The sequence below is a fragment of the Sceloporus undulatus genome, chromosome 9 (genome assembly GCF_019175285.1).
Source record: "Sceloporus undulatus isolate JIND9_A2432 ecotype Alabama chromosome 9, SceUnd_v1.1, whole genome shotgun sequence".
In the NCBI taxonomy this organism is placed as follows: Eukaryota; Metazoa; Chordata; class Lepidosauria; order Squamata; family Phrynosomatidae; genus Sceloporus; species Sceloporus undulatus.
The window spans coordinates 2,411,183-2,437,786 of record NC_056530.1 but is presented as its reverse complement, the minus strand read 5'-3'; the positions used below and the strand labels follow the sequence as shown (position 1 = coordinate 2,437,786).

The following is a 26,604-nucleotide window of genomic DNA, read 5'->3' as shown; positions in this document are numbered from 1 at the left end:
AGCTTTTTATTTGCATAACTTTGAAACTGTGCTACACACAGACCTGGGCTTTATGTTAATGCATACTTCACCTTTACTGGGTCCCAGGTGTTAAACTGTAATCCTGAGGTCATGCCAGCCTTATGTCCCTGTGTACTCATCCACCATTCAATGCCCTGGTTTTTAGTTTTGGGCCCCCCGGTATTGCTAAACTACAGCTTTTATGATCCCATGACTAAGGTTTCTGGGGCTTGTGGGGTCAGAGCTCAGGAAAGTTATTTTTAAGGTTGGCCACCTAGTTAGTTCTGGGAGTTGTAGTCCTAAAAGTAACTATTACCCTGATCTGAACTGCAGAAACACATTTGAGAATTACTGGTTTAATGTTTAGAATGAATCTGGCCTCCTAGCCACAAGGAGAGAATCTGACTCTTCTTTTTATCATAACAATCATAGCTTGTTATGTCACCTAAACCCAAAAAACTATACTTAACCTCAGCTATGGTTTGTTTGAAGCAAGCCACCTTCAAATAAATTTATGTTTTCTGGAAGCATGAGATAAAGACCATGAAACGAAGCTGTGTCTTTAATGGCTCTTAAAGAGGCGGCGGGGGGATCTAATCCTGGTCAACTGAGTGTGTATTTTTGTGGCACTTAGGCATTTTGATTAATTTTCTTGCTTTGCACAAAGCATAATCCTTCATCTTGAATTATTTTCTACTGCTAAAGGGCACGTTTTAGGCCTCTGCCCAAATATAATAAGCCAGGAATTTTCCTCAGAAATGTTCCTCTCCTCCTCCTCCTCCTCCTCCTCCTCCCATGCTTTGTTTCATGTTGTTCTTTGTATTGAATAATTGTTTCTATACCCTTTCAGTACACAGTCTTTCCTTTTTAAGTTGATATATGAGCCTGTATGCTCTGATGGTCTGAGTATTAGGACTTTGGGAGGCCAGGGTTCAAATCTTCACTCAGCCCTGGAAACTGACTGGGTGACCTGGATAAATCTCTCTCTCTCTCTCTCTTTCTCTCAGCCCAAGAGGAAGGCAGTGGTAAGCTTCCTCCAAGTATACCCTCCCGCCCAAAAAACCTACACCAGGCTTGCCGTAAATCAGAGTCAACTTGATGACACAAAGCAACAGCATCTATGTGGACTCTAGTGAAACAAACTGGTCCAGACATCCTGGTTCCAGACAACTAGTGTAAACTGAAGAGAACCCACTAAAAGAGGTGGGCAGCTATAGATGTTTTTGGCTTATATCTGACAACCCTAGTCAACATAACTGGTGGCAATGGTTTATGGGATGTCCACTCCAAAAATAATATCACAGTTTCCTACCTCTACACTAAAATGAAGGGGCAACATTAATTGCCAAATTTGCTGGAAGAAAAAGAATACTCTTTTTACTAGTTCTCAGGGGAACCAATAAAAGGGATTTTAGGGCTACCATTCCCAGATCCTGGGAGCTACGGTACTGATGCACAGAAGGCCTGCCTGCCTGCCATTTGTTGCCACTGTTTTCACCTCTGGGAGGTCAGGCCCATAAAACAAATCCTTAGGCAATTAACAGGCTCATTCATCAGGACTGGTTGAACAAGCCTGTGTCCAAAACATACTCCTTTTGAGAGCCATCTGTGATTTTAGCTTTTTAAAAAAATGCTTCATGACTGAAGAAACCAGGAGGTGCTATAATTTGCTATTGTAGTCTTCTTCAATGTGTTTTGGACCACAGATTCCATTGTCCCCAATCAGTGGCCATGCTGCCTAGGGCAGGAGAGAATTATAGTGCAAACTATCTATAGAAAAGGTGGTGCTAATCATCATACCAGGGCTGGAAGCTGGCATACCTAAACCACTGCATTTGTTTCAGATAATGGAACACAGAAAGAGATAGGATTCAGATCTTGCCACCTCATTTAGCTTGTGGGTCTTTGGCATGTTGTGTCCTGTGTAAAACGAGTGTAAAAGACATGTGATCTTGGAAGCTAAGCAGGGTCAGCCCTGGTTAGTACTTGGATGAGAAACCACCAAGGAATACCAGGTGATGTACGCTGTACTGCAGAGGAAGGAAGTGGCAAAGCCTCCTCTGAGTATTCCTTGCCTAAGAAAGGCATGTGATCTTGGAAGCTAAGCAGGGTCAGCCCTGATTAGTGCTTGGATGAAATTCATGGGGTCACCATAAGTTAAACAGCAAGTTGAAGGCACATATGCATGCGTGCACACACTAATAGGGAGCTACCTTATCCAATTATTGTGAGCTGGTAATGGAAGCAATCAGAATTGTGCTATGACAACAACTTGGGACAGTTAGTTTTTGGACTGCAGTGCAAAGCAGTATTGCTGTTGGGAGTTTTTGCCCCAAAGTGTAATGTTTTCATGGTCTGGTTGTGTCTCCTATCCTACTTTCTTAAAATCACCCTTGATCAGGCAGGTTTGGTACAAATTCCTTCTGACTTAAGAAACCAGGAGGTGCCCACCTTCTCCTCTAAACATTGTGGTGGTGGGGAAGCACCATCTTCCCCAATGAGGCTCAGGCATGTTGCAGACAAATCAACTTGTGGTTAGTGGTTTCATTCCCACACTTTCAATGCATGGTTATGCACAATGGGGCAGTTCTTATCAGTGGTAACAGAGCATGAAATAAGGTAGTAGTGGGAGGATTTGTATGAATGACATGCACCATGTAAAAAAGAAAGTGCTGTTTTCAAAAAAGTATTAAGTGACTCTTGAATTTTCAGTCCAGTACTAGCAATAATTTTTGTTTGTTTTAATCATCTCATATGTTTATGTATGTATAGAAGTTTATTGTTAAAAGCTAAAAGTCCTCACAATATAAAATAGATCCAAACAGTAAATATGTTTATAATCCCAGATCAATCCCTGTTTAGTTGTGAGACTCACCAGAGTGTCCTGCTGGAGCCAATTACAGTCATCCCTCCATATTTGCGGCTTTGATATTTGCGGATTTGATTATTCACGGATTTCATTAATATGTTCTCTCTAGGACTGTCTAGGTCCTCCAGTGCAACTCTGTGGTCAACTTTAACGAAAAGTTGCACTGAAAGACCATTTGTAGCTACTCCAGTGCCATTCTATGGTCAGTGTATGTTGGATATTGACCACAGAGTTGCACTGGAGGACCTAGAGATTCCTAGAGAGGTGTCCTCTCAGGTAAAAACAGTGTTTTTGTTATTTGCATTTTTTCCATATGCACGGGGGTCTTGTTCCCCTAACCCTAGCGAATATGGAGGGACAACTATATTATTAATCAGACAGACTTGCCTTGCAGGGTTGCTGAGACCCTTGGATTATCTTGCAATACACCCAGAGCTTTTGAATAGAAGAAAATCTCAGTTGATCTCCTTTTGTTCTATCTTATTTTACTTTGGCAAGGGAGTAACATGATTTGGGTGGCTAACAGCCTGATCCTGCACAAGCAAAGCTAGGTATATTTGTATCTGTGGGTTTAGGAAGTCCCATGTCAAGGAATAGAGATTACAGATGACACTGGATTTTTTTTACTCTCTGCTCCACTCATCTTTCCAGTAGGAGAGAGGCTACTCTGTACCATTAATAGAAAGAATTAACTCCATAGGCAGGAGTGTCGCAAGTAAGATAAGGATAAAAGTCAGGGACGTTTGATCCATGGCCCTCCAGATTAGGGGAGGAACTTCAATTCCCATCCAAAATAGTCAGTGCTAAGGGGTCAGGAAAGTTGCAGTACAAAACATCTGGAAGGCCACACAATTTATAATCAATTTTATAAACAGGGTTATTGGGGCATTTTGAATATTCCAGATGGACAAACTGTTCCTCCCTTTAATTTGTGGAAATTTAGCTTTCTAATCCCAGAGCCAGTGTGATGTAGTGGTTTGAGCATTGGACTAGGACTCTGGAGATCAGAGTTTGAATTCCTGCTTGGCCATGCAAACTTACCAGGTGACCTTAGAATCATAGAGTTGGAAGAGACCACAAGGGTCATCCAGTCCAACCCCCCTGCCATGCAGGAAATCTCAATCAAAGCATCCTTGACAGATGGCCATCCAGCTTCTGCTTAAAGACCTCAAAAGAAGGAGGCTCATCTGTACTCCGAGGAAGGAGTGTGTTCCACTGTCGAACAGCCCTTACTGTCAGGAAGTTCCTCCTAATGTTGAGGTGGAATCTCTTTTCCTGGAGCTTGCATCCATTGCTCCGGGTCCTACTCTCTGGAGCAGCAGAAAACAAGCTTATTCCCTGCTCAATATGTCATCCCTTCAGATATTTAAACAGGGCTGTCATATCACCTCTTAACCTTCTCTTCTCCAGGCTAAACATCCCCAGCTCCCTCAGTCGTTCCTTATAGGACATGGTTTCCAGACCCTTCACCATTTTGGTCACCCTCCTTTGGACATGCTCCAGTTTCTCAACGTCCTTTTTGAATTGTGGTGCCCAGAACTGGACAGAGTATTCCAGGTGGGGCCTGACCAAAGCAGAAAATAGTGGCACTGTTACTTCCCTTGATCAGACACTATACTTCTGTTGATGCAGCCTAATGCCTGGAATGCCAGAGTTGGTAGAATAGATTGTACCATTTCCAGTCACAGGCAATGATAGTATTCTTCTAAATTTAACATAAAAATAAAATAAACCCCATATAATGATCAAATGGAGAACTGGAACACTGGGAAAAAATAGCATTCTACTGCTTTGGAATTTGAGTAAATTATGCAGGTTAAGTCAACTTTCCTTTTCTATGCAGAACTTGTAAAGTTTGCCTTTTTGGACTGCATCATTTCCAATCTGACTGGGAGATTTGTGAGGACTGCAGTTCAGAAAGTAACTTTCCAATGCTCTCACTATGTGTGTAGAGTGAACATAACACTCCTTGCCATTGTAATGTGCCACAGTGCTTAATGCATTGCTTTCTTCATGAGTCATCTTTCATATTTTTCTTCTGACTTAAATGAGCTTTGCTTTCCATACTTATGGTTTGATTATGAATCACCGAGGATTACCTGGCAAGGTGTATTGAATGTAAAGACCCAGCAGTTCTTGTTCACTCCTTCAGGAAAACCTCCTAAAGCAACCACACCTTTATCTGGAATCTGGCTGTAAAAATTGCTCTGTGTTATGGCTTGAGGGTTGGACAGCAGTATCCTTAAAAAGTTCTTCTTAATCTTGGAAAGCAAAGCTCATTTAAGTCATCTCTTTCCACCCAAACGCTGTTGCATTGTTTGCAATCTGTCATTAGAAATCTGGCAGTGGTGAAACCCACATGGTGAGAATAGGGGAATGGAAAGGTCACAGGCACAAAGCATTACTGAGATGCCAAAGTAATTATTCCTGATGTGGGATGGTGGTTCCCTCATAAAATCACAAAAAGGGTTGTTGTTGTTGTTGTTGTTGTTGTTGTTTTAACAAAGGTTGCACCTAGCAATGTGAGACCTGTCAGTTTTCATTTTTCTTGCTTTTCTCAGAGTGCCAGCAGCCTGCCCATCCCCTCCTAATTCCATACCAGATTGGAGGGCTTTCCTTCCCAGCATGGGCATTTGTGTATATTTTGGAATGCATTTTTCCTAAAGTACACATTTTAATGCGGTGTTTTAATCAACTACAGTGTATTTGTGTGTATTTTTCAACTATGGATATTTTTAGTCTTGCCATTACTCCAGCTTGGCCCTTTCCAAATGCACTGGACTAGAAATTGCATCAAATGGTTGATAGGTAGGCCTAAATACCCTAAAGGCACCAGATCCTGTCTGAACCTGGAACTAAGCAGGGTCAGCTCTGCTTAGTACTTGGATGGGAGACTCCCAACGAATACTAGATGCTGGAGGCTATATTCTTGAGAAAGGAACTGGCAAAACCACTAACTATTCCTTGCCTAATAAAACCTTTTGAAAATTCATGGCATCATCATACATTGACAGGCAACCTGAAGCCACACACATACACACACAGGGTATGGTTTGTAGTTCAACACATTATTATTATTATTATTATTATTATTATTATTATTATTATTGAAGCGCTGTAAATTTACACAGCGCTGTACATACAATCTTTTTAATTAGACGGTTCCCTGCTCTCAGGCTTACAATCTAAAAAGACATGACACAAAAGGAGAAGGGAGTGGTGGAGGGAAAAGGGATGAGGTCCAGCAGTTCCTCTCTACCTCCGAGGCCTGGACCAAGGCAGATGGACTGGAGGGAGGGCTTGGCTTCATAATGGATGGTTAATCTTCCAGGGAAAATACATACTCTCAAGTAAGATAATACATATACAGTACACAGCAATACAGGAAATGGTTTGATAAACAGGCACCAAAAGAACATCAAATAGTAAGCGACAATTATGCAATGCCTGGGAAGGCTTCTCTGAACAGGATGGTTTTCAACTCCGTTTTGAAACTAGTTAAAGAAGTGATGGCTCTTGCTTGTGGGATTCCAGGAGTGAGGAGCAGCAAGTGAAAAGGGGTGAATCCGGGATGGGGCAGAGGAAATCCTGGGCTGAGACAGCAAACCTTGACTACCAGAACGGAGGGCCCTGGTGGGAAGGTGAGGAGAAAGAAGGTCTGATAAGTAAGTAGGGGCCAGATCATGGAGGGCTTTAAATGTCGACAGCAGGAGCTTATACTGAATACGGAAAGGGAGGGGGAGCCAGTGAAGGGATGCTAACACAGGAGAGGTGTGGTCAGAGCAGTGGGTGGAAGTGATAATGTGTGCAGCTGAATGCTGGACAGAGATTAAAGGACGGAGGTGAGAAAGAGGAACCCCTGCCAGAAGGATGTTACAGTAATCAAGTCGTGAGATCACTAGGGCATGGACCAGGATCTTGGCAGTAGAGGCAGAGAGATATGGTCAGATTTTAGCAATATTGTACAAAAAGAATCTACAAGCCTTGGCTGTGGCCTGGATCTGAGGGATACACGACAGAGAAGAGTCAAAGATAAAACCAAGACTGCGGGCTTGCTGGACTGGTTGAATAGAAATGTTGTCCACAGAGACAGAAAAGGAGTGTGGAAGGGTGGACTTAGGAGGAAAGACAAGAAGCTCCGTCTTGGACATGTTGAGCTTCAAACGCCGATGGCGCATCCACTGTAAGATAGCTGTGAGACAAGACGAAACTTGCTGTTCAAGCCTTGGAGAAAGGTCAGGGTGGAAAGATACAACTAGGTGTCATCGGCATACAGATGGTAGGAAAAACCAAAAGAGCTAATGAGTTTACCTAAGGACAGTGTGTAGAGAGAAAACAGAAGGGGACCCAGAACAAAGCCTTGGGGAACTCCAACTGATAAGGGAACAGGAGATGAAGTCTGATCACCTGCAACCACTGCAAAAGATCTGTCTGACAAATAAGATCTAAACCAGTCAAGAACAGAGTCTGAGAACCCAAGGTCAGAAAGTATATCAACTAGAAGACAGTGATCAATGGTGTCAAAGGCTGCAGACAGATCAAAAAGGATGAGAACAGAGTAAAGGCCATTAGCCTTGGCCTGTAAAAGGTCATTCGAGATCTTGGTGAGAGCTGTCTCTGTAGAATGCCTTGGGTGGAAACCAGACTGAAAGGGATCGAGGATGGAGTTGGCTTCAAGAAACTCAAGACAGCGCAAATAAACAACCCATTCCAAAACCTTACAAAGAAAGGGAAGAAGAGAAATTGGATGATAGCTAGACAAAGAGGAGGGGTCAAGAGAAGGTTTTTTCAGAATTGGGGAAATGAGAGCATGTTTGAAGTCCAATGGGAAGGAGCCTGTAGAAAGAGAGAGATTGAAGATATGGAGAAGCAAGGGCAGAAAGGAGGGAGCTATAGAGATTAGAAGACGAGTAGGAATTAGATCAAGAGAACAGGTTGCAGGTTTGGAAGAGTTCAGAAGTGCAGAGAGTTCATCCAAAGAGGCAGGAGGAAACACAGAAAATTTGTTAGGCGAGGGCGATAGAAGATTAAGAGCAGAAGAAGAATGGGGGGGGGGGACTATCTCAGAGCGAATAGTGGTAATCTTAGAGATGAAGTAATTAGCAAAGTCATTAGGAGAGAATGATGAAGAGACAGGAGGAGAGGGAGGTTTAAGCAAAGTGTTGAAGGTGGAGAACAATTGCTGCGGACACCTCTCATTGGCAGAGATCAATGATTTGTAATAATTCTGTTTTGCCATAGAGAGGGTGCTATTGTCCAAACTGATTGTTTGGACAACGTTGTCCTAAAGCATGGAATCTAACGATCTGCTTATTTCGGTTTTATCATTAAACTGGATCGCTTTCTTTCCTAAACTTACCAGCATATAAACTATTCACTCAGTCTTCAGACACTGCAGATTTTTCCCTGGATTGAAAATGAAAATATGGAATTATGTATTCAGTTCTGTTTAGAGGCTTCTGACCCACTGCCATACTAGAGTACTGCAAAGCTTATTGGTAAATCAATGTGCAGAAATATTTCAGGGGCCTCTGAGCATCTACAGAACATTTATCTGTGCTCCTGACTAATTGTATCTACTACACACACGCAGACAGTATTGAGAATCAGGAAGCTTGGACTGCAAAAATCAATAGTAGAGCACATATTTTGCATGCAAAGGTCATAGCTCTGAAGTTCAGTTCTTTCCATCTCCTGTTTCTACCACCCTTCCATGCGCGCTATACCACCTCCTCATGTGAACTCCCACCTGCAATGAATAATGAGGCAAAACCTTTTATTCGTTGAACCACAGGAACAGTGAATGGTGTTAATCAGCAAATATACTTGCAAAGTCTTCTTGGGAGAACCAGGAAGTGAGTTTGCCTCCCTTTCCAAGCTCTGATAGGGATGTGAGCTGGCAAATGAACTAGTTAAGCCTCATTTGTGAGAAGGGGGGATTAGTTCGCATATAACTAGTTATATAAACAACTTGTTGATAAAACCTCATAGCCAATATCTGTTGTTTTGACTAGCACCTGCAATCCCAGGAATTTAGAAGAGAAAGCTGTTCAAAATTCAGTGAATATTCAACATTATTGAAGTATGGATGTTCAAATGTCCAGGGCAAGGCTCTCATCTATTGTGCCTCCTCATTTCCCTTGTGTTCTATTCCTTCCTTTCAAAATGGGTATCTGCTGGAACAGTGAATTGGTGGCTTTGTGTGTTTCACATCAGATCTGTGGGGCAGGGGCAGGATACCTAACTCAACAGCTGGAAAACTTGAGAAGCAGGTTTGCAAGCACAGACTTTCCAAGATAACAGTAACAAAATTCTCCCTTGCTTCAGGTTCACATCGGACAATAGCCTTATTCAGTCTTTGTTTTAGTCTCCCTGTCACCACCCTTCTGATATCCTGGTGTCTTTTAGAGTGACTGTGCTGAAAATCTTGGAAGGAGGTTAAGGAATGGTAGTAAGTTCATTGTGCAGGCTTCCTGTCTGAGATGCCTGTGTTTGGAGGATTTCCATGTTCACAGTGCTTGCAGGGGATTGCCTTATTATGCCTTTGCCTTATTATGTCTTAATTTTTCACAAGGCGCTACTAAAATCAAAGACACACTTGCAGTAAAAAACCAAGAACAAGCCAAAGCAGCATTCAAAATTGTGTGTGGTGGGTGCCTTTGAGTTGTTTCCGACTCATGGCGACTCTAAGGTGAACATATCACTGGGTTTTCTTGACCAGATTAGTTCGGAGGAGGTTTACCTTTGCCTTCCCCTAAGGCTGAGAGCATGTGACCTGTTCAAGGTTACCTAATGGGTTTCATGGCCAAGGTGGGAATTGAACCCCGGTCTCCAGAGTTGTAGTCCAACACTCAAACCACTATGCTACCCTGGCTCAAAGTTACAGATATAAAAATAAATTACATTATAGTTGTCTAAAAACAGAGACAGTAATGTAAGAGACTAATACCTTTTCAAATTGGCAGATATAAAAATAAAGCTTGGACAAGTTAACCTTGGCCTACAACTCCTAGAATATCCCAGCTAGCCTAGGTATTCTGGGAGTAGCTATTCAAAACAGTAATTTTTCTAAACTGCCTATAAAATCTGTAAAATTAGTCATGAAGTAGCTTCATGGCCATATTTGAACTCCTAATCAAGAATCTAGAGTGGTGTAGTGGTTTGAGCATTGGACAGTGACAGGGTTCGAATCCCTTTTCAGCCATGGAAAGCCATGGTTGACCTTAGCCAAGTCACACTCTCTCCGCCTCAGAGGTAGGCAAAGGCAACCCCCCTTCTAAGCAACTCTAGCCAAGAAAACCCTGTGATAGGGTCACTATTGAAAACAACTTGAAGACTCACGACAACAACAGATTAAGATCCATGCAGACACATAAATAAAAGCATAATCTGTTTTCAAATGGTTAGATGAATGAAAGTCAGGATTGTAGACAATGGGCATAATCTCAATTTTATCTTTCCCTTATTTCCAAATTACTTGGAATTGATTATCCATACAATGCATTCATTTTGCTACTTGTTTTGTGCACAAAAATATAAGAATAATCTTAGCATAATATCCCTATGTGCCTTTGATCATGGACAGAGTGCTGTTTCCATAGAGGAAAAGAAGGGGCTGTGGGCAATGAGGTACTGAGCATATGTTGAGTGCTTGTTCTGTGTGAAGGGAATGCTTCCTCAGCTGACCAGAAACTGTGCTGAGGCAAGTGGTATTTCACACTTTAATCACAGATGCTCTGCTGGTGTGACCTTCATTGGGATGACAGACAGTGACTACAGTACTGTCTTAGATTATACTGTACATTCAAACCAAATCTTTCACCCACCCCATCCTTTACCTTATGGATGCCACATTATATCCTTCTCAACACAGCACTCCTCTCCTTATGTGCTGACTACATTCCCCACCATCCCCAGCTGGCTGTGGATTCTGGGGTTTGTATTTCAGCACGTATTGAAGGTGCCAGGTTGGGGAGTGCAGCTGTAATGCACGTCCATGCAGTGTGACAGTGAAGCACGTACATATGAGTGAAAAGGAGAGCTTTGGCTAAAAAAACTGCTGTCTGTGCATCCTCCAATTCTGGCCACTGGCCAAGGGGATAATAATATTCTGGCTGAGCGACAATCCTAGACACCACATGGGCCCTGAAGTTGTGAAGAGCTAATAAAGAGGAGAGTATTTTAAGATCTTGCAAGACGTTTCTTCTTTACAATATCTGCTTGGGAAAGGCAGAGACTTGAGGTTGATCAGTTATTGGGGAAACACAAAAGCAAACACACAGATGATAATGGCTTGACTGCATTCTCAGTCCTGTCCTGTAAAATGTTGCATTCTAGTCCGAGGTTCTTCTTTATACTTGATCAGGCGGCAAGTCACATCCTCTCAGCCTCAGGGAAAGGCAAGCCTCCTCTGAACAAATCTTGCCAAGAAAACCTCATGATAGGTTTGCCTTATAGTCACCATAAGTCGGAAACTATTTGAAATCTAAGAAAGTACACATACACACACAGGCTCAGAATGGGCATTCTGGCTCCAGCCCCCTGGCTGGTGTATGTCTCAAGATGCTTCTACAACCAGGGTTGGCAACAAACGGTCCATGGACCAACGACATATGCCCCCCTGCTTGGTTTTGTAGGCGGAAGAGGATTTTTTTGTGGTTCAAGACGGAGAGAATCACAATCCTGGAAACCTTAAGGGGCAGTATTGTCTAAAATCTTGCTTTAGTGAAAATACACTTCAACTTCAACGAACCAAATCCCATGCTAAGTCCAGAGCGGGAATTAGCCCCTAGATATCTAAAAATTCCCTGATCCTGGCCTTCAGTGTAGCTTTAGAGCAGGGACAAACAAACAGTGCTCCTGTAGATATTTTGCACTACAGTTCCAATGAGTCTCTTATCATTGGTCATGGAGGGCAAATGTATCATCCTTTTAAAATGTACATTGCCTTGGATCCTGCTGTCAGCAGTAAGTGGTAATGGAATTCCCCTTTTGCCTTCCCTACAGGATAGATAGGCAAGGAAAATGTGGACTTGGCAATTGTTGGGTGAAGGCATCACAGCTACCAGAATGATTCCCACTCGTCTTTGCAGCATCAAAGCTAACAGGTGCCTCAGTGCTCTTGCCAGACCAAATATTTTAGAGATGGCACACAACCATTTTCTCTCTCTGATACCATCCTATCATGGCTGCGACACTGTCCATATTATGGGAGAGTGTGACACGGTTCTAGAATTTGTTTTGGATCACAGCATCAAAAATCCTCCATCCAACAGGCCCAATAGCCATGCTAGCTAGGGATTCTAGGAATTGTGGTCTGTAAGGTCCCAGGATTCTATAGGATGGACTACTACAGCGGTTAAAATGGAATCATAATGCTATAACTATGTAGTGTGAAGGGGGACAGGGCTAAAATTTGGTGATGTGTATAAATAAGCAGAGTTTGCAAAAGTTTTTTCCTAGACTACAACTCACAGAATTTTCCCATTAACATGATTAGAGGTTTCTGCAAGTTGTAATCCAAAAAAGTAACATCCAAGCACTGATAAATAGGTAATATTAGAGTTCATTCATTCAGTGCATTACTAAAACATTCTTAGTAATAAAACTTTCTGCTTAATTCTGCAGAGCTTCCAGAAAACTGGACCGACACCAGAGAAACCTTGCTGGAGGGGATGCTCTTCAACTTGAAGTACCTGGGTATGACGTTAGTTGAACAGCCCAAAGGAGAGGAGCTGTCTGCTGCTGCTGTCAAAAGAATTGTAGCAACAGTGAGTGATGGTGGTCTGGTTCTAAAGTAATCCTTACTCTGCTCTGTCCTACCCCAAATGTCTTTGATTGCTTCAGGCAACCTGGAAACTGCCATTCCTGCTTATAAAGACTGGAACTGCACCTTGCAACCTCCATGGTTTACCCATGGTTAATAGAGAGATGTGCTTTGAAACATGAGCACATGGCTTTACTTCCCATGCAACCTTGTCTTAGCTTTGAAAAGCTTAAGCAAAGCTGGAAATGTGGGTGACTTGCCCTTTTGACGAGGTTCTGGCTTACACTTCTGAATCCTTCTTGTTTGTCTGTTCTATTTATTTATTTTCTTTGCTTTGAAACACCTGCAAAATATTCTTTTTAGCATGAGTTGCATGTAGAAATGCACATTTGAGTATAAACAATGAAAAATGGTTACTTTAATGCAAGATGTCTACAAACAGGATCATTTTTTTTTAAAAGAGTAATTTTTTAAAAATGTATCTATGTGTTTCTTTTAAAAAAACAGAGAGAGAGAGCTTTCAGTAAGGTCAGTGGGTTTGTAATTTAATTATTTCATTAATTTTGAAAACCAAGTCTCCTTGCTTATACAGTGGGGTTTGGTTCTGGGACCCAACCCCTCTTGATACCAAAATCCCATTAACATTCTACATTCTACAATGTCATAATAAAATGCTATCCCTTATATAAAATGGCCAAATCAAGGTTTGCTTTCACAAACATTTAAAACGTTTTCAAGCCATGGATGGTTGAATCCATCATGGATGAAGAAATTGTGAATACAGAGGGCCAGCTGTATAGCGAAAAGGCTGAATCCATGTACAAAAAGAGATGCAGAGATGCGAAAGATCTCAAAACAATCTACATATCCCAAACCCCAATGAGATCAGAGTAGGCCCAGTAGTCATGAAATGCTGATGGGGTGGATAATGGAAAACTGGGATAGGAGTAGACTCGAGAAGTGAAACATTAGGACAGGAGGCCTCCACACTGAAACTTTTCATTGTAGGGTCCACTTATCTACACTTAAATGCCATAGAGCCTTGCATTTAAAAGTTATGGTCCAAGAACACTTGGGAAAAATTCATTCAAGTAACATTAAAATCACATAAAAATTCAGTTCATAAAATAGAATATAGTTCATAAAATGCATAAATGGTTGCAATTATAGAGAATTAGCTAACATAAAATGGTCATGATTTATAATGGGTTTCCAAACACTTGCTTGAATAGAGGAAGCATTGCATATCTTTCTTCAAATCATGGGCTGGCCTCTTGTTGGAAGGCAGCTCCCATAACATACAGTGGTGCTAACCAGTGTTCCCCTCAAATGAACAGAAAGCGATTCTAAGCAATGCATGTGATGGCCTTAGTGGCCAGGAGATCTTCTAAGGGGCAGAGTTTTATATATAAGTTTGTCAATAAAAACACTGCCTCACGTTTGTGTGTGTCCCTGTATATGTATTGTTTTATGGGATCAGATGAATGAACTGTTCTGTAACAAATCACAATGTAATTTTTATTTGCATTCTTTGTATTTATTGCTTTTGTTCACATTTATATCCCACAATTCCCCTGGGAGCTCAAGATGACATACACAACTTGCCTCTTCCTCACTTTTCCCTTACAACAACACTGTGGAGCTCAGCAGACAGGCCAGAATAGCACAAAGTCAGCCCAGTTCCCAGGATCTCCACCCTGATCTGGGACCCGCTACCAGTGCGTGCTCCTTATCTTGCTGCACCATCGTTTATACTCAGAAGCCCCCCTTCATTGTGTCTGATGGGGAAATGGGATGCCTGGCTGCATCCACATGGTCAGGCTCCTCATTTCCACCTCAGACATGGCGACAGGGAGCTTCTGAGTACAAGCAACGGACAGCAAGGTAAGGAATATGGAGGCTGTATACACACCCAGAGGTTGCAATGGAGTTTCCAGGAACAGATACAAAAATATTCACATATGTAAATTCTGTTTAATAGTACTTCTTGTTCTTGTGTGCCTTCAAATCATTTTTTTACTTTTGGTGACCCTATTTGCAGGATTTTTTCAGGGGGTAGCCTTTGCCTTCCTCTGAGGCTGAGAGAGTACAACTTACCAAGGTCACCCAGTGGGTTTCCATGACTGAGCAGGGATTAGAACTCTGTTCTCCAAAATCATAGTCCAATGCCTAAACAACTATATCATGCTGACGCTCCATACTTCTACTGACCAGTACTTAAACTGAGTAGCAAACTTTCTCTGCCAAAATGTAATGGTCATTGCTGTAAGACACTCTGTGGAGTGGCCTTTTAAGACTCTTCGGAAACTTCAGCTGGTCCAAATTGCTGCAGCTAGATTGTTTACTAGGTTATGGAAACCATTATTGTTGTGTGTCATTTGAGACTTATGGTGACTTACAAACCACCCTGTCATAGGGTTTTCTTGGCAAGATTTGTTCAGAAAGGGTTTGCCTTTGCTTTTTTCTGAATCTGAGAGTGTGGCTTGCCCAGTGCCACCAATCGGTTTCCACAGTTGAGCAGAGATTTAAACCCTGACTGCCAGAGTCCTAGTCACATGCTCCAACCACTACGCCGTGTTGGCTATTACAGAGACCATACTGCTCTCCTGTTACAACAGCTCCACTGGCTGGCAGTTTGCTTCCAGTCACAATTCAAAGTGCTGGTTATAATCTATAAAATCAGGCTATGTGGCATACGGTATCTCCTTGTATGAGCCTGCCCAGGCCTTGAGATCCTTAGGAGAGGCCCTTCTCTCAGTCCCACTGCCATCACATGCATGAACAGAGGGGATACAAGAGAGGGCCTTCTCAGTGGCTTCCCCTATACTCTGGAACTCACTTCCACTTTCTTCCCTCCCCCCCCCCCCCCCATTCCCTTCTCCTTTTGTGTTGTGTGTTTTTAGATTGTAAGCCTGAGGGCAGGGAACCATCTATTATCCCCTCTGTTGTAAGCCTCCTGGATTCCCAGTGATTGGGCGGCATATAAATAAATCCTATTATTATTATTATTATTATTATTATTATTAGGGAGACCAGAATGGCTCCTTCCTTGTTCTTTTCCTGTTTCAGGCAAGCTTTTAAGATGAAAAGTTTATAAAGAATGGGCTGAGGGTGCTGTACTATTTCAGACTGAACTATTTTAATTGATTTTTATCTTTGAAGGGTATTTTCTCTTTCTAATTGTAGTTTTAAGTCATTTTAATGCTGCCATTAGTTGAATCCCATTTAAATGTTCAATTTTTTGTATGTTTTAGCTGTATTTTTTTTTTTAATTGTAAACTTCCTCAAGTCTTGGTTTTGGAAAAAGGGTAGGATATGATGATGGTGATGCTGATGATGGTGGTGCTGACAGAGAATGCATTTCCAAGTTAATTTGTCGCAGCCATATCCGTGAAACACTTGGACTTTTTTTCTTTTCTCTTTCCCAAGGCAAAAGCAAGTGGGAAGAAACTCCGGAAAGTAACTCTGAAAGTGTCTCCCAGAGGAATAATTCTCAGTGACAGCATAACAAATGAACCTATTGAAAACATCTCCATATACAGGTATGTCTCAGTTGCTGCTTTTGAGGATGCAAAATAAAATTTGAAAGCCTAGCAATAAAAGCACCCCAAAATTATTTATCTGTCACCCCATCATCCTGTATCCCTGCTCCTTAAATCCTTTCACTGACTTACCTTTGGCTCCTAGATCATCTTCTCCTACTTATGTTGGTGCACATCTCCCTTGAAGTTTGTAGTTGCGGTGTAGTTCTGATTTCAGCATTCTGCCTGAATGCCCAGGCTTCTGTAGTAGCTAGGAGTGCATTTACATGGTTAAAGCTAATGCACCGTTTGTACTTGCACCTGGAGATGCCCAGTCTGGCCACAGTAACACATGCCCTCATTAGATCCAGTGATGACTTCTGTCTTCCATGTCAGTGGGAGAATGAATCCATTCCACATTTAGTTTGAACTTTAACAGGGCTGACTAAGGTGCTGAGACTGTTTTGGGGGTAGGACTCAACATGTTAAACAGCTCCTTTAAAGTTTTATCTAAAACCTGGGACAGATCCACCACCTCATTGATATGGAAACCACCAGCCCCCATAGGCTGCATGCTGCTTGAGTTACTGTAATGTACTCTGCCTGAGTGTCTGCCTTTGAAAAGTGTTCAGAAACTTCAGCCAGTTCAAAATGATGTGATCAAACTGTTGAAATAATGACAATATTACTTGTCTGTTCTCAGTACAAAGTATTGGTTGTGAGAACTTGAGTCCTTAAGGAGCATAATATTCCATGTAAGCCTCACTGGACTTTGAGATCCTCTTGAGATTCCCCCTTTTTGATTCCACCACTCTCTGAGACTTGTCTAGTACAGATGTGAGAAGGCTTTATCAATATCTGCTCCCTAGTTGTTCAGCTCACTGCTGAGTGAGGATAGGCAGCTCCCTCCTAGTTCTTCTGCTGGCAGATAGAGATTTGATTTTCCTTAAATCATGCTTTGGTAACAGTTCATTAACAGCTGATGGTTTTCTTAGTCATGCATTTTTAAATTGTATTTTTAATTTTATTCTGCTTTAATAGTTGATCACTTACGTTTTTTAACTTGGTAGTTCTAAGATTTCTTCAATCCCAGTTTTAGGAGACAGAAGGGATATAAATCCAGTAAATGTAATGAATAAAACACATTCTCCTCTGCTTATCCATGAGTCCATTCTCCTTGTAAGTCTTATGTGGTTGAGACCTCTCACTATTTTTCTTTGTAATGAGCCATGTACAGAGACAGCAATATCTGTAGCTCTTATATTGTTGTATTTATTTATTACTTTACTGAAAGTTTTATAGACCATTTTAAGGGTTAAAAACCCTCCCAGTGTAGCCTCCAAAAAAGACAAATAAGAACAAAACAGCCCTATAATAAAACATTAATAGATAGCAGCTATTAAACAAACAATTTAATATCCCAACCAACAAAAATAATACGACCAATAGACAAGACAAATACAGATAAAACATCCAAAAACACTACAATAAAACATTACTTATAAGAAGACTATAGAAAACAAATAATATATTTATTTTAATTTGTAAGCCACTTTGGATTCTGGTTTTGGGGGAAAAGGTAGGGTATAAATTTAACACCAATAATATACTCCTGAAAGCATGTAAGAAGGCATGTAACACTTGGTAGATACCAGAGATTGGTCCTTCTCAATGGTGGCCTCATACCTCTGGAACTCATTTTTCTGGGAAAATACACATCTTCCTCATATGAACATTTTTAAACAGAACGTTGAAGACATTTTTATTCCAGTCCATATTAGATTAATGTGCTGTGCCAAAGCAAGAAATTGTTGCTATTTTAAAAAAGAGTTTAGAACTTGTAATGAATTGCACTGATTGGCATTTTAATTTTGTTTTTATGTGTTTCGAAAAAGCTCCATAAGTCACCAAGCAGGCTTGAATATGTAATACCAGTTTCTAAAAGATATCTTTGCCTTCTAATGTGTTTCTGTTTTCAGTTGTGAAAGTGCTGGTCTTAATCAATAAAAGCCCTGAGAACATGGTCAGCCAGTGACTCTGGCTGCATCCGCCTGTAGAAATAATTCAGTTTTACACCATTTTAACTGCCGTGGCTCGGTGCTCTGGAATTCTGGGAATTATAGTTTTGTGAGATATTTAGCCTTCTCTGCCAAAGAGCTCTAGTGCCACAACAAACTACAAATCTCAGGATTCGATAGCATTGGGACATGGCAGGTAAAATGGTGTCAAATTGGATTATTTCTTCAATGTGCAATCTTGTTTTCCAGAAACGAGAAGTGTACTTGGATGGGTGACATGTTAAAGTGTCCTCTACATTAAGCAAGTGTCTACCACTTCTCTGGAAGAAGGAGAAGATGGTTGGAAAATGAGGAAGCAGAGGGGTGGGTGGGAACAGTAGTGAAACTGTATTGCTTGCAAACAGCTGCCATATGGCACTAGATTCCTCCTATTTATTCTTTGTCCAGAAGACAGGTCTGGGCTTCCCATAAGAAAAGGTCACACACACTGCAAAATATTTTCTGCTACAGCAGGAATGCTTTTCCTACACTTTGGAGTCCTCTTGGTCCTGGTCTCCCACTGCAGGTCATGTATAAGAAAATATGTTTTTGGTTAAAAATGTAATGAAATACATTACGTGGACACCCTTAACCCCTTCACTTGAGGTTTCGCAAGAAAACAATTAAAAACAATTTTGTGTCATATCTATGCCATTCTTTGCCATGAAGTCCTGCATTAACTGTGTTGGAAAACATATTACCTCTAGAGGCTATGCTGAGTAACATTTACCCTTAAATATTAATAAATATGTAATGTAGCAGAGGAGGGTCCCACTGAAATAATTTCCCCCCCTTTTTGGGCTTGTTCAAAAGATTTCTACTGCTGTTATAAAAACAAACATTTAATTGCTTAAAAAATTAAAAGAAAGGGGGAAAAACATAAGTGGCTTTTATACAAAACAAAGTACCATGAAGCTTCATGTGGGACAAATGTAGGCCACACTAGAGCAACACAAGAAACTAATGCAATGTAAATGAATTTTGAATGTGGCTTTCTAAAAGTCTGAAAACTCCACTGGGAGACCCTGTGTTGTTTTCTTGGGAAGAAAGAGACCTTATGCTAGCTGCAGCACAAGATGTCTTGTTGTTGGAAATGGGGAAACAAGTGCTGTCACCCCTTGGTTCTGCAACCCTTCTTTCTTTTAACTGAATAATGAACAACAGTGGGAGACAGATAACTACCATACCCATTTTACGGCTCTAAAGAAAAAATGAGTACAAGAGATAGCGATTTGCCAAAGGCCAGTCAGTAAACATATGCCCACAATTAAATTTAAACCAGAGAGACTCTTGGACATGGTTTTGACCTCTTTTAGAAAGATCTGTCTGGCATTAAAGAAATTCATTAGCAGACGTTTTACCTAATATTGCAGCAAAATAAAGAATTGTATGCCCTCATGTGATCCTGCCCACCTATTACATTAAGAGATTAGAAATATTACATTTTTTTTTTTTGGATCTTAGAATCCTGTCAAATTTACTTTTTGGATGACAGCTCCCAGACTTTTTTGGATTACAACTTCCAGACTCCCCTCAAATTTACTTATTGGATGACGCCTCCCAGAAGGGGGGGATTTTGAGAGCTGTAATTCCCAAAGAAACTTTCCAAGCTTGGATTAAGATCTTCCAAGGCCACTCCACATCCATTCAACACATAAAGTACAACTTGTGGTTAAGAAGGCACAGTTATCTTAGCTGTTGACTCAAATTGTTAAACTCTTTCCTGTTAGAGGCCCATTAATAATTATTTAAGCCTCTTCTCAGACATTTTCCCCCTGATGGCTAGTGAAAAGTACCTTATTCAGGCAAACCTTCAATTTGACAAAGGAGAATGCTTTGCAGACAAGATGTCACCACATAGAAGGTCCTCTGTCAGATCTGCCACTTGCTTAAGTTCACCTGAAGCAGACTGGAGCAGAGATCAACATTTAATGCAGGTTCCTATGTAAGAAATTTGAAAGCCTTTAAGACAGAGGCTGCCAGTGACAGCTGTTCTTTCTGAGTGGTAAATCTATGTTGGACTTTATGGGAGCTGTCCAAGGTTTCAGTAACTTTGGCGGGATACAGACCGCCCCTTTGGGGCGGCCTGCACCTGCCCCTTTCCCTGATGGATCGGTGCCTCAGCGGCAGCCCCGGAACCCCCAATTATCTGCTTGTCCAGGGCTTGGGGAAGCGGCAAAACGCCGCTTCCCTGCAGCCTGGAAAGGAGTGTCCTTGGGGCTTCATGCCCCAAGGACACCCCGACAGCAGCGGGGAGAGAGAGAGAAAGGGGCCGCTCAGCTCCTTTCTCTTCTGTATCGCTGGCACAACTGTGTAAAGGCTGCGCCAGCAATACCCACGGCAAAAGGAGCTCCGTTTCAGAGCTCCTTCCGGAGCCGCTGAAAGGGCGCCACAAGCACCTTGCAGCAGAGCCAGGACATCATGCCCACGCCGTGCTTTTTGGCTGCGGCATGGCTGTGACGTCGTAATGGCGGCACCCATGTAGACAGGGTGCCACCATTTTGACGCCGCGGTTACGTGCTAGGGTTGTGGGGCCAATGTTAGCTCCTGTAAAATCCAGAGTAGCACCATAAAAACTGGCATTTATTCTCTGCTTCAAAGTAACAGGCTGCACTGTAGACATAATTCACGTTGACACCACTTTAACTGTCATGGCTCAGTGCTGTAGAATCCTTGGAACTGTGGTGTGTTGTGGCACCAGAGCTCTCTGAAAGAGAAGCTTTAATGTCTCACATAACTACAATTCTCAGAATTCCACAGCACTGAGCCATGGCAGTTAAAATCTTGTCAAACTGAATTATTTCTACAGTGCAGATGCAGCCAGAGTCACTGGCTGACCCTGTTTTTAGCCATGGCAGTAAAAGTGGCATTAAACTGGATTATTTCTGCAGTATGGATGCATCCTAAGACACACTTTCTGCTAGGATGTGTCCCTCTCTGGGGGTCAAAATTGGTCCACAAATCCTCCAAGGTTGTCCATACTTCATTTAGCATCATCACTGTTCTACTACACCACCAGGAAATAAAAGGACAGTTCCTTTCCCCAAAGAGCCTACACTCTGAATAGCCTCCTCCAATTAGAAGTTTGTTGTTGTGTATATATTTTGAATAATAAAAAGAGGGGAAACTATATTTGGATGGTAAAATGCACAGGGGACAAAAGAGTGGAACTTTGGAACACATTCTTTGATTCAATCTTCTCCCCAAAGGAAAACATTACTCTAGCTGTTAAAAATGGAACAAATGATGCAGTAGTGGAATTGAATCCCAGAATAGGTAAAGAGATTGTTAAGAAATACATAGCTGCTCTAAATGAATTTGGGTCTTTAGGGCTGGATGAACTGCACCCAAGAGTACTAAAGAAGCTTGCAAAGTAACCTCAGAGCCACTGCTCATCATCTTTCAGAAATTCTGAAGAACTGGAGAAATTGCAGCAGATTGGAAGAGAGTGAATGTTGTCCTCATCTTCCAAAAGGGGGAAAGGGGGAGCTGAGCAGCTACTAAACAGTGGGTTCACTAGCTTGGGTGTCACCCAGGAAGGACACACATTTGCCCCTCCTGCTGCTCTGTTGTCAGGCCTTTAAACCAGTGTCAGAGCATCCAGGAAGAGCATGCGTTCACCCCTCCTGCACCAAAGTGAGAGAAGGGCCCAACCTAGTGTCACCCCTCCTCTGGGGTGTCACCACATATAGTCTGCACACACACACACACTAGTGATGCCACTGCACCAGTGAGCTCGATTTCAATATCAAGAAAGGTCCTGGAACAAACCATGATTATTTTGTGTGTACTTAAAAAGGAATACTGGTATTCCTAAGAACCACTCTTCTCTTCTCCAAACTAAATCTAACCAGCCCCCTAAGTTGTTTTTCATAGAGCTTGGATTCCAAACCTTTGATCATCTTGTCACCCTCCTCTGGGCATGTTCCAGCTTGTCAATATGCTTCTTGAGCTGTAGTGCATCTTATTCAGTTGGGTGCAGAGTTTGCACATTTCCCTCTAGATACTCAAGGTCAGCTGAAACATACCCCCAAGTGCACTTTTGCAGTTGATCAAGGCTGGGGCAAAAGAGTTGTTTCTGGAAGCCTATTCCTCTAGCCACTGTTTTGCACCCAGAAAAGAAGCAAGGGAAAAGAAACAGCTTCTACACCACCCCCCCAAGACAGCAGTATAAGCACTCTGAACATGATCTGAACAAGTCTCTGCCACTAGACTATATAGATATCACCCTAAGTGCTTTCTTTTTGAAGACAGAGATATTCTTCAGGTAGAAGTACTCCTAGCATGTAGGAAATAAATGAACCCGTGAAGCTTAATGCTGCACTGTCCCTGAGATGTGTGCTTGCTTCTTACAGGGAAACTTTAAAAATGAGATAATTTAGAAAAATAACCTGACTCTCTCAGAGCATGCTAACTAGGGAATAGCTAGGAGCTGTAGTCCAAAAAATAACTTTTCCAGAGCCCACAATTTTGCTACTTTATTCTATTAATACATAGCATTTGTGTAGCACTTCCAAGCATTCAGAGCACTTCTAGTTGTAATCCTTACAACAACTCTTTAAGATAAGTCCATATTATCATCTCCCCTATTACAGATGGGAGGGTCTGAAACTACGAGAAAGAGATGCTTTCCAAAGGTACCCAAGCAAATTAATAACAGACCAAGATTCAAACTGGGGACCTCCTGATCTGTAGCTCAGACCTTTAGCCTCTGAAATTAATATGTACAAATTTCAGTTGTTATAGATTTGAGTCAAGGTGGACCATTTATTTATTTATTGAAGTATTTCTTACCTGCCTTGTATCAGCAGATCCCAAGGCTCTGTAAACTTACTTCAAACCAAATCAGAAAATTGGAAGCAATTAAAAACACTTTAGTAACTCAAACAAAACAAAACCCTGCAATCTGATAGAATGAAAGCCAAGCCAAGGCACTCAATAGGTCCCAAGTTGCAGGTTGCTGCTGCCAAGAAAACCCTTGCCTGTGTTTCCAGATAGTATAGTGCTTCCATGAATGGACCAAAGGAGATTACCTTCCCACCACTGGCCAAATTTAAATGACCAGGTACTTTACAGTCTGGAAATCTGTTGTCCATGATATCTGTAGATGTTCTTCCTGGAATAGGAGAGGTGTGTGAAGTGTTTCCACAGATGCAAACTGTTTTGATCTGGTTGTCCCTGAAGATAAATGTACTAACAGGTCTGGGCCTTCTAACAATCTATTTTGTTGTATTTTTCCTGGTGAATCCAGAGCTGTTTCCTCATTTGGTCAGTAGAGATGCCATGCTTCCAATAGGGATGCCAGTATGTTCTTCAAATCATGGGAGCTGAAGACCTCTCTGCTGCCTTTGTGGTGGTTCCATGATGCTTGTATTTGCTCTCTCTTGGACTTTGAGATTCATCCCCTCTGACGGCTTTTCTTCACACCTTTCCATCAGTTTCTCTTATCATTCGTAGCTGAGGATTGCAGAGCGTTGGGGACAGAGCTTCAAAATGCATCTGCCATCCCAAAATGAGCAGGAGCCAAACCTCTGAGATCAAATGAGGTCCTGTCTAAGTTGTCATGAAAGCTAAGTGTGCTCTTATACAGTACTGTGAAACCAGGAAGCGATAAATCCCTAAGGCAAAATGAAGCTTTCATTGCTTCCTCTTGAGAGAGGTGATTGGATCATTATCTTTGTCTGGCTGTAACTAAAAAGATTAAAAGAAAATTGGAGTTGTGCTGACAGTGTCAAGTTGTGCCATATTCACACATACCCACCCCACCAAGAAATGAATTGTGACTGAGTGCTTTCAAAGGAGGCTTTTAGGGTGCACTTACCCTGTTTCAGACATGGGTGTGTGTGTGTCCAGATGTCATATTCTTCTACTCGTTTTCCTATCACTTATTTTTTTCTTACCACCACCACCAAAAAGATCCTTTAAAGAAAGAAAGAAGAAATTGTTGCACAATGTCTTTTGACTGTAGTGTTAGGAGCACTCTATCTTGAAAAAGCTTGAGTTATGTTATCCTGTTACAAAAATTGGTCCTAATTCCAGGCAGAGCTTGAAAATTAATGGGCTATAGGAAACTACATTATCTGCAGTGTTCCCGTTTTTGGAGTAACAAGGGCATACAAATTGCGTGTTGAGTGTTTTTTGTTTTGTTTTTGCAAAAACCCGCAACATGATAGCTTTTTAGGGTAACAAGTAATGTTCCATTTTTATTTTTGTAAAATAAATAAAATAAAAAGCAACCAAGAAGCAATGTTTTAATACAGGTTGAGTCTCCTTTATCTGAAATGCTTGGGACCACAAGTGTTTTGGATTTTGGAGTTTTTCAGATTTTGGAATATTTCCATATACATGAGATATCTTGGAGACATGAAATTTATTCCTGTTTTGTATATACCTTACACACACAGGCTAAAGTAATTTTATACACAATATTTTTAATAGTTTTTGTGCACGAAACAAAGGTTGCATACATTGAACCATCAGAAAGCAAAGGTTTCACTCTCTCAGGCACCCATGTGGACAATTTTGGATTTTGGAATATTTCGGATAAGGGAGACCTATAATGCATCACCGACAGGATACTCTTAAATCACAGATCAATGATGAGTAATACCCAATCTGTAATTTGAACAATAACAACAATCTAAACTCATACTAGGGTTCTGTAGGATCTGGGCATTAATTTGGGACAGGACTCCCCCAAGACATTTTGCTACCTCAGATAAAGAATAAGATGGCAGTTCCTCCAATTGCATGCACAAAGGTTGACTGGACTGACTTGCCCTTCTTTGATATGATGATGGGATGACAACAGGCTTGCTTTGGGGTCACAGGGCAGGCTTTTTAGCATAAAGCCTTTTTTCTCCATCATCAGATGTCTCCCACTTCATTTTCCTTAATGGCAAGGCCAGCCATGATGGAGGACAATGATATGCTAAAGCACAGTTGGTTGAATGTGTTTCTCACTCAGTCCTTTTGACATACCCATATGGCTGTTCCTCTTGCTCTTACACTGATTCAGAGTTTGATGTAACAGAATGGTGCGGTGGTTCTTTACAGTGATGGAGAGTTGGGATTGCCTGAGTTCAGAGCATTAACTTTCTCTTTCATTTCTCCCCCCACAAATGAAAAATAATAATTCTCCTTAGCAAGCAGAGATTTGGGGAAAGATGAATGGATATTTGTTTTTCTGCATTTCCCCAGTGTTGTAAAATCTCAGCTTGGAAATTGCACTCTTTCTGGCTTTCATACGATAAGCTAACTTCATGAATCTCTCTGTGTGTCATGCAACTGAAACTTTCATTTGCTTCTCATTTGTAAGGCGAAGTCTTGAAATTAAAGTGTGTGCAGTTTTGCACAAAGTACCAAGCCTCATAGTGGATGTGGTGTTCACAGTTCTATCGGGTTTTGCTTTATTAGTTTCTAGCCCATATGATTGTAAAAAAATTGGATAAGAGATAAGAGGCCAACCATGGAAAATCTTAGAAACCGTACTGGGAATGCTAAACTGGATTTCCAGTATTGAAGAAGGTGGGATAGATTGAGTCCTTTATCCGGAATTCCCAAATCAGAAATATTCCAAAAACCAAAACATTTTTCATGGGCGACAGATAGTGGCACCTTTGTTTTCTGATGATTCAATGTTCACAAACTTTTTTTCATGCACAAAATTATTTTAAAATATCGTATGAAATTGCCTTAAGGCTATGCGTATAAACGATATGGAATTCATATTTAGAGTTGGGTTCCATCTCCAAGATATCTAATTATATATGTATATGCAAATTATAGTTATTCCAAAATCCCAAACATTTCTGGTTGCAAGCATATTGGATAAGAGAGACTCAACCTTTATCTCTTAGCATCAGTGGGGAACCTCTGGCTCTCCAGATATTTGAACTACCACTCCTACAATCCCTTATCGTTGTCTATACTGCCTGAGGCTTCTGGGAAGTGAAGTCAAAAACAACAAGGAAGTCAACAGGCCAAAGATTCACCACCCCAGTTCTTTCCCCGCATATATTTAAGGGAAGAATATATTAAGCAGAATAGAGGAATCTAGGGAGATGTTCTTAGTCTGTAAAAATTCAACCAGTGCAATGAGATATAAATTAGAAGATAAATAGTAAAAATACAGATAGACATTGAATCTGAGTCATGATTTTGTGAAATTATATATCCTCCTTCCCCACCCACCCACTAAACTGACTTCTAAACTCTGCAGATATATATCCCTGCAAAATAAAAAAGTTATTTTAAATGCATTTCCCAAATATGATAAAACTAAGTAATGCTATTCCTCCTGCATCTGCTTTATTCCTACCATGAAAAGCCAGCTCAATTCCAGAAGGTGGTCAGACTCTTAAAATAAACTCTGAGACACAAGAGAGAATT

The 26,604-nt window shown here is 41.3% G+C and overlaps 1 protein-coding gene across 3 annotated transcripts in view; it reads left to right on the top strand.

Moving 5' to 3' along the window:
- The window catches only part of LDLRAP1 (low density lipoprotein receptor adaptor protein 1), an 84,692-nt gene that overhangs the window by 24,231 nt on the left and 33,857 nt on the right, over positions 1–26,604 (top strand). For 2 of the 3 annotated variants that reach the window (XM_042439740.1, XM_042439739.1), the window contains exons 2-3: positions 12,497–12,639; positions 16,065–16,177. In XM_042439740.1, the coding sequence (XP_042295674.1) occupies positions 12,497–12,639; positions 16,065–16,177 (256 nt within the window). Of the gene's footprint in view, positions 1–1,184; positions 1,204–12,496; positions 12,640–16,064; positions 16,178–26,604 lie in introns of those variants that run through there. The other variant, XM_042439741.1, reaches the window with a different exon arrangement.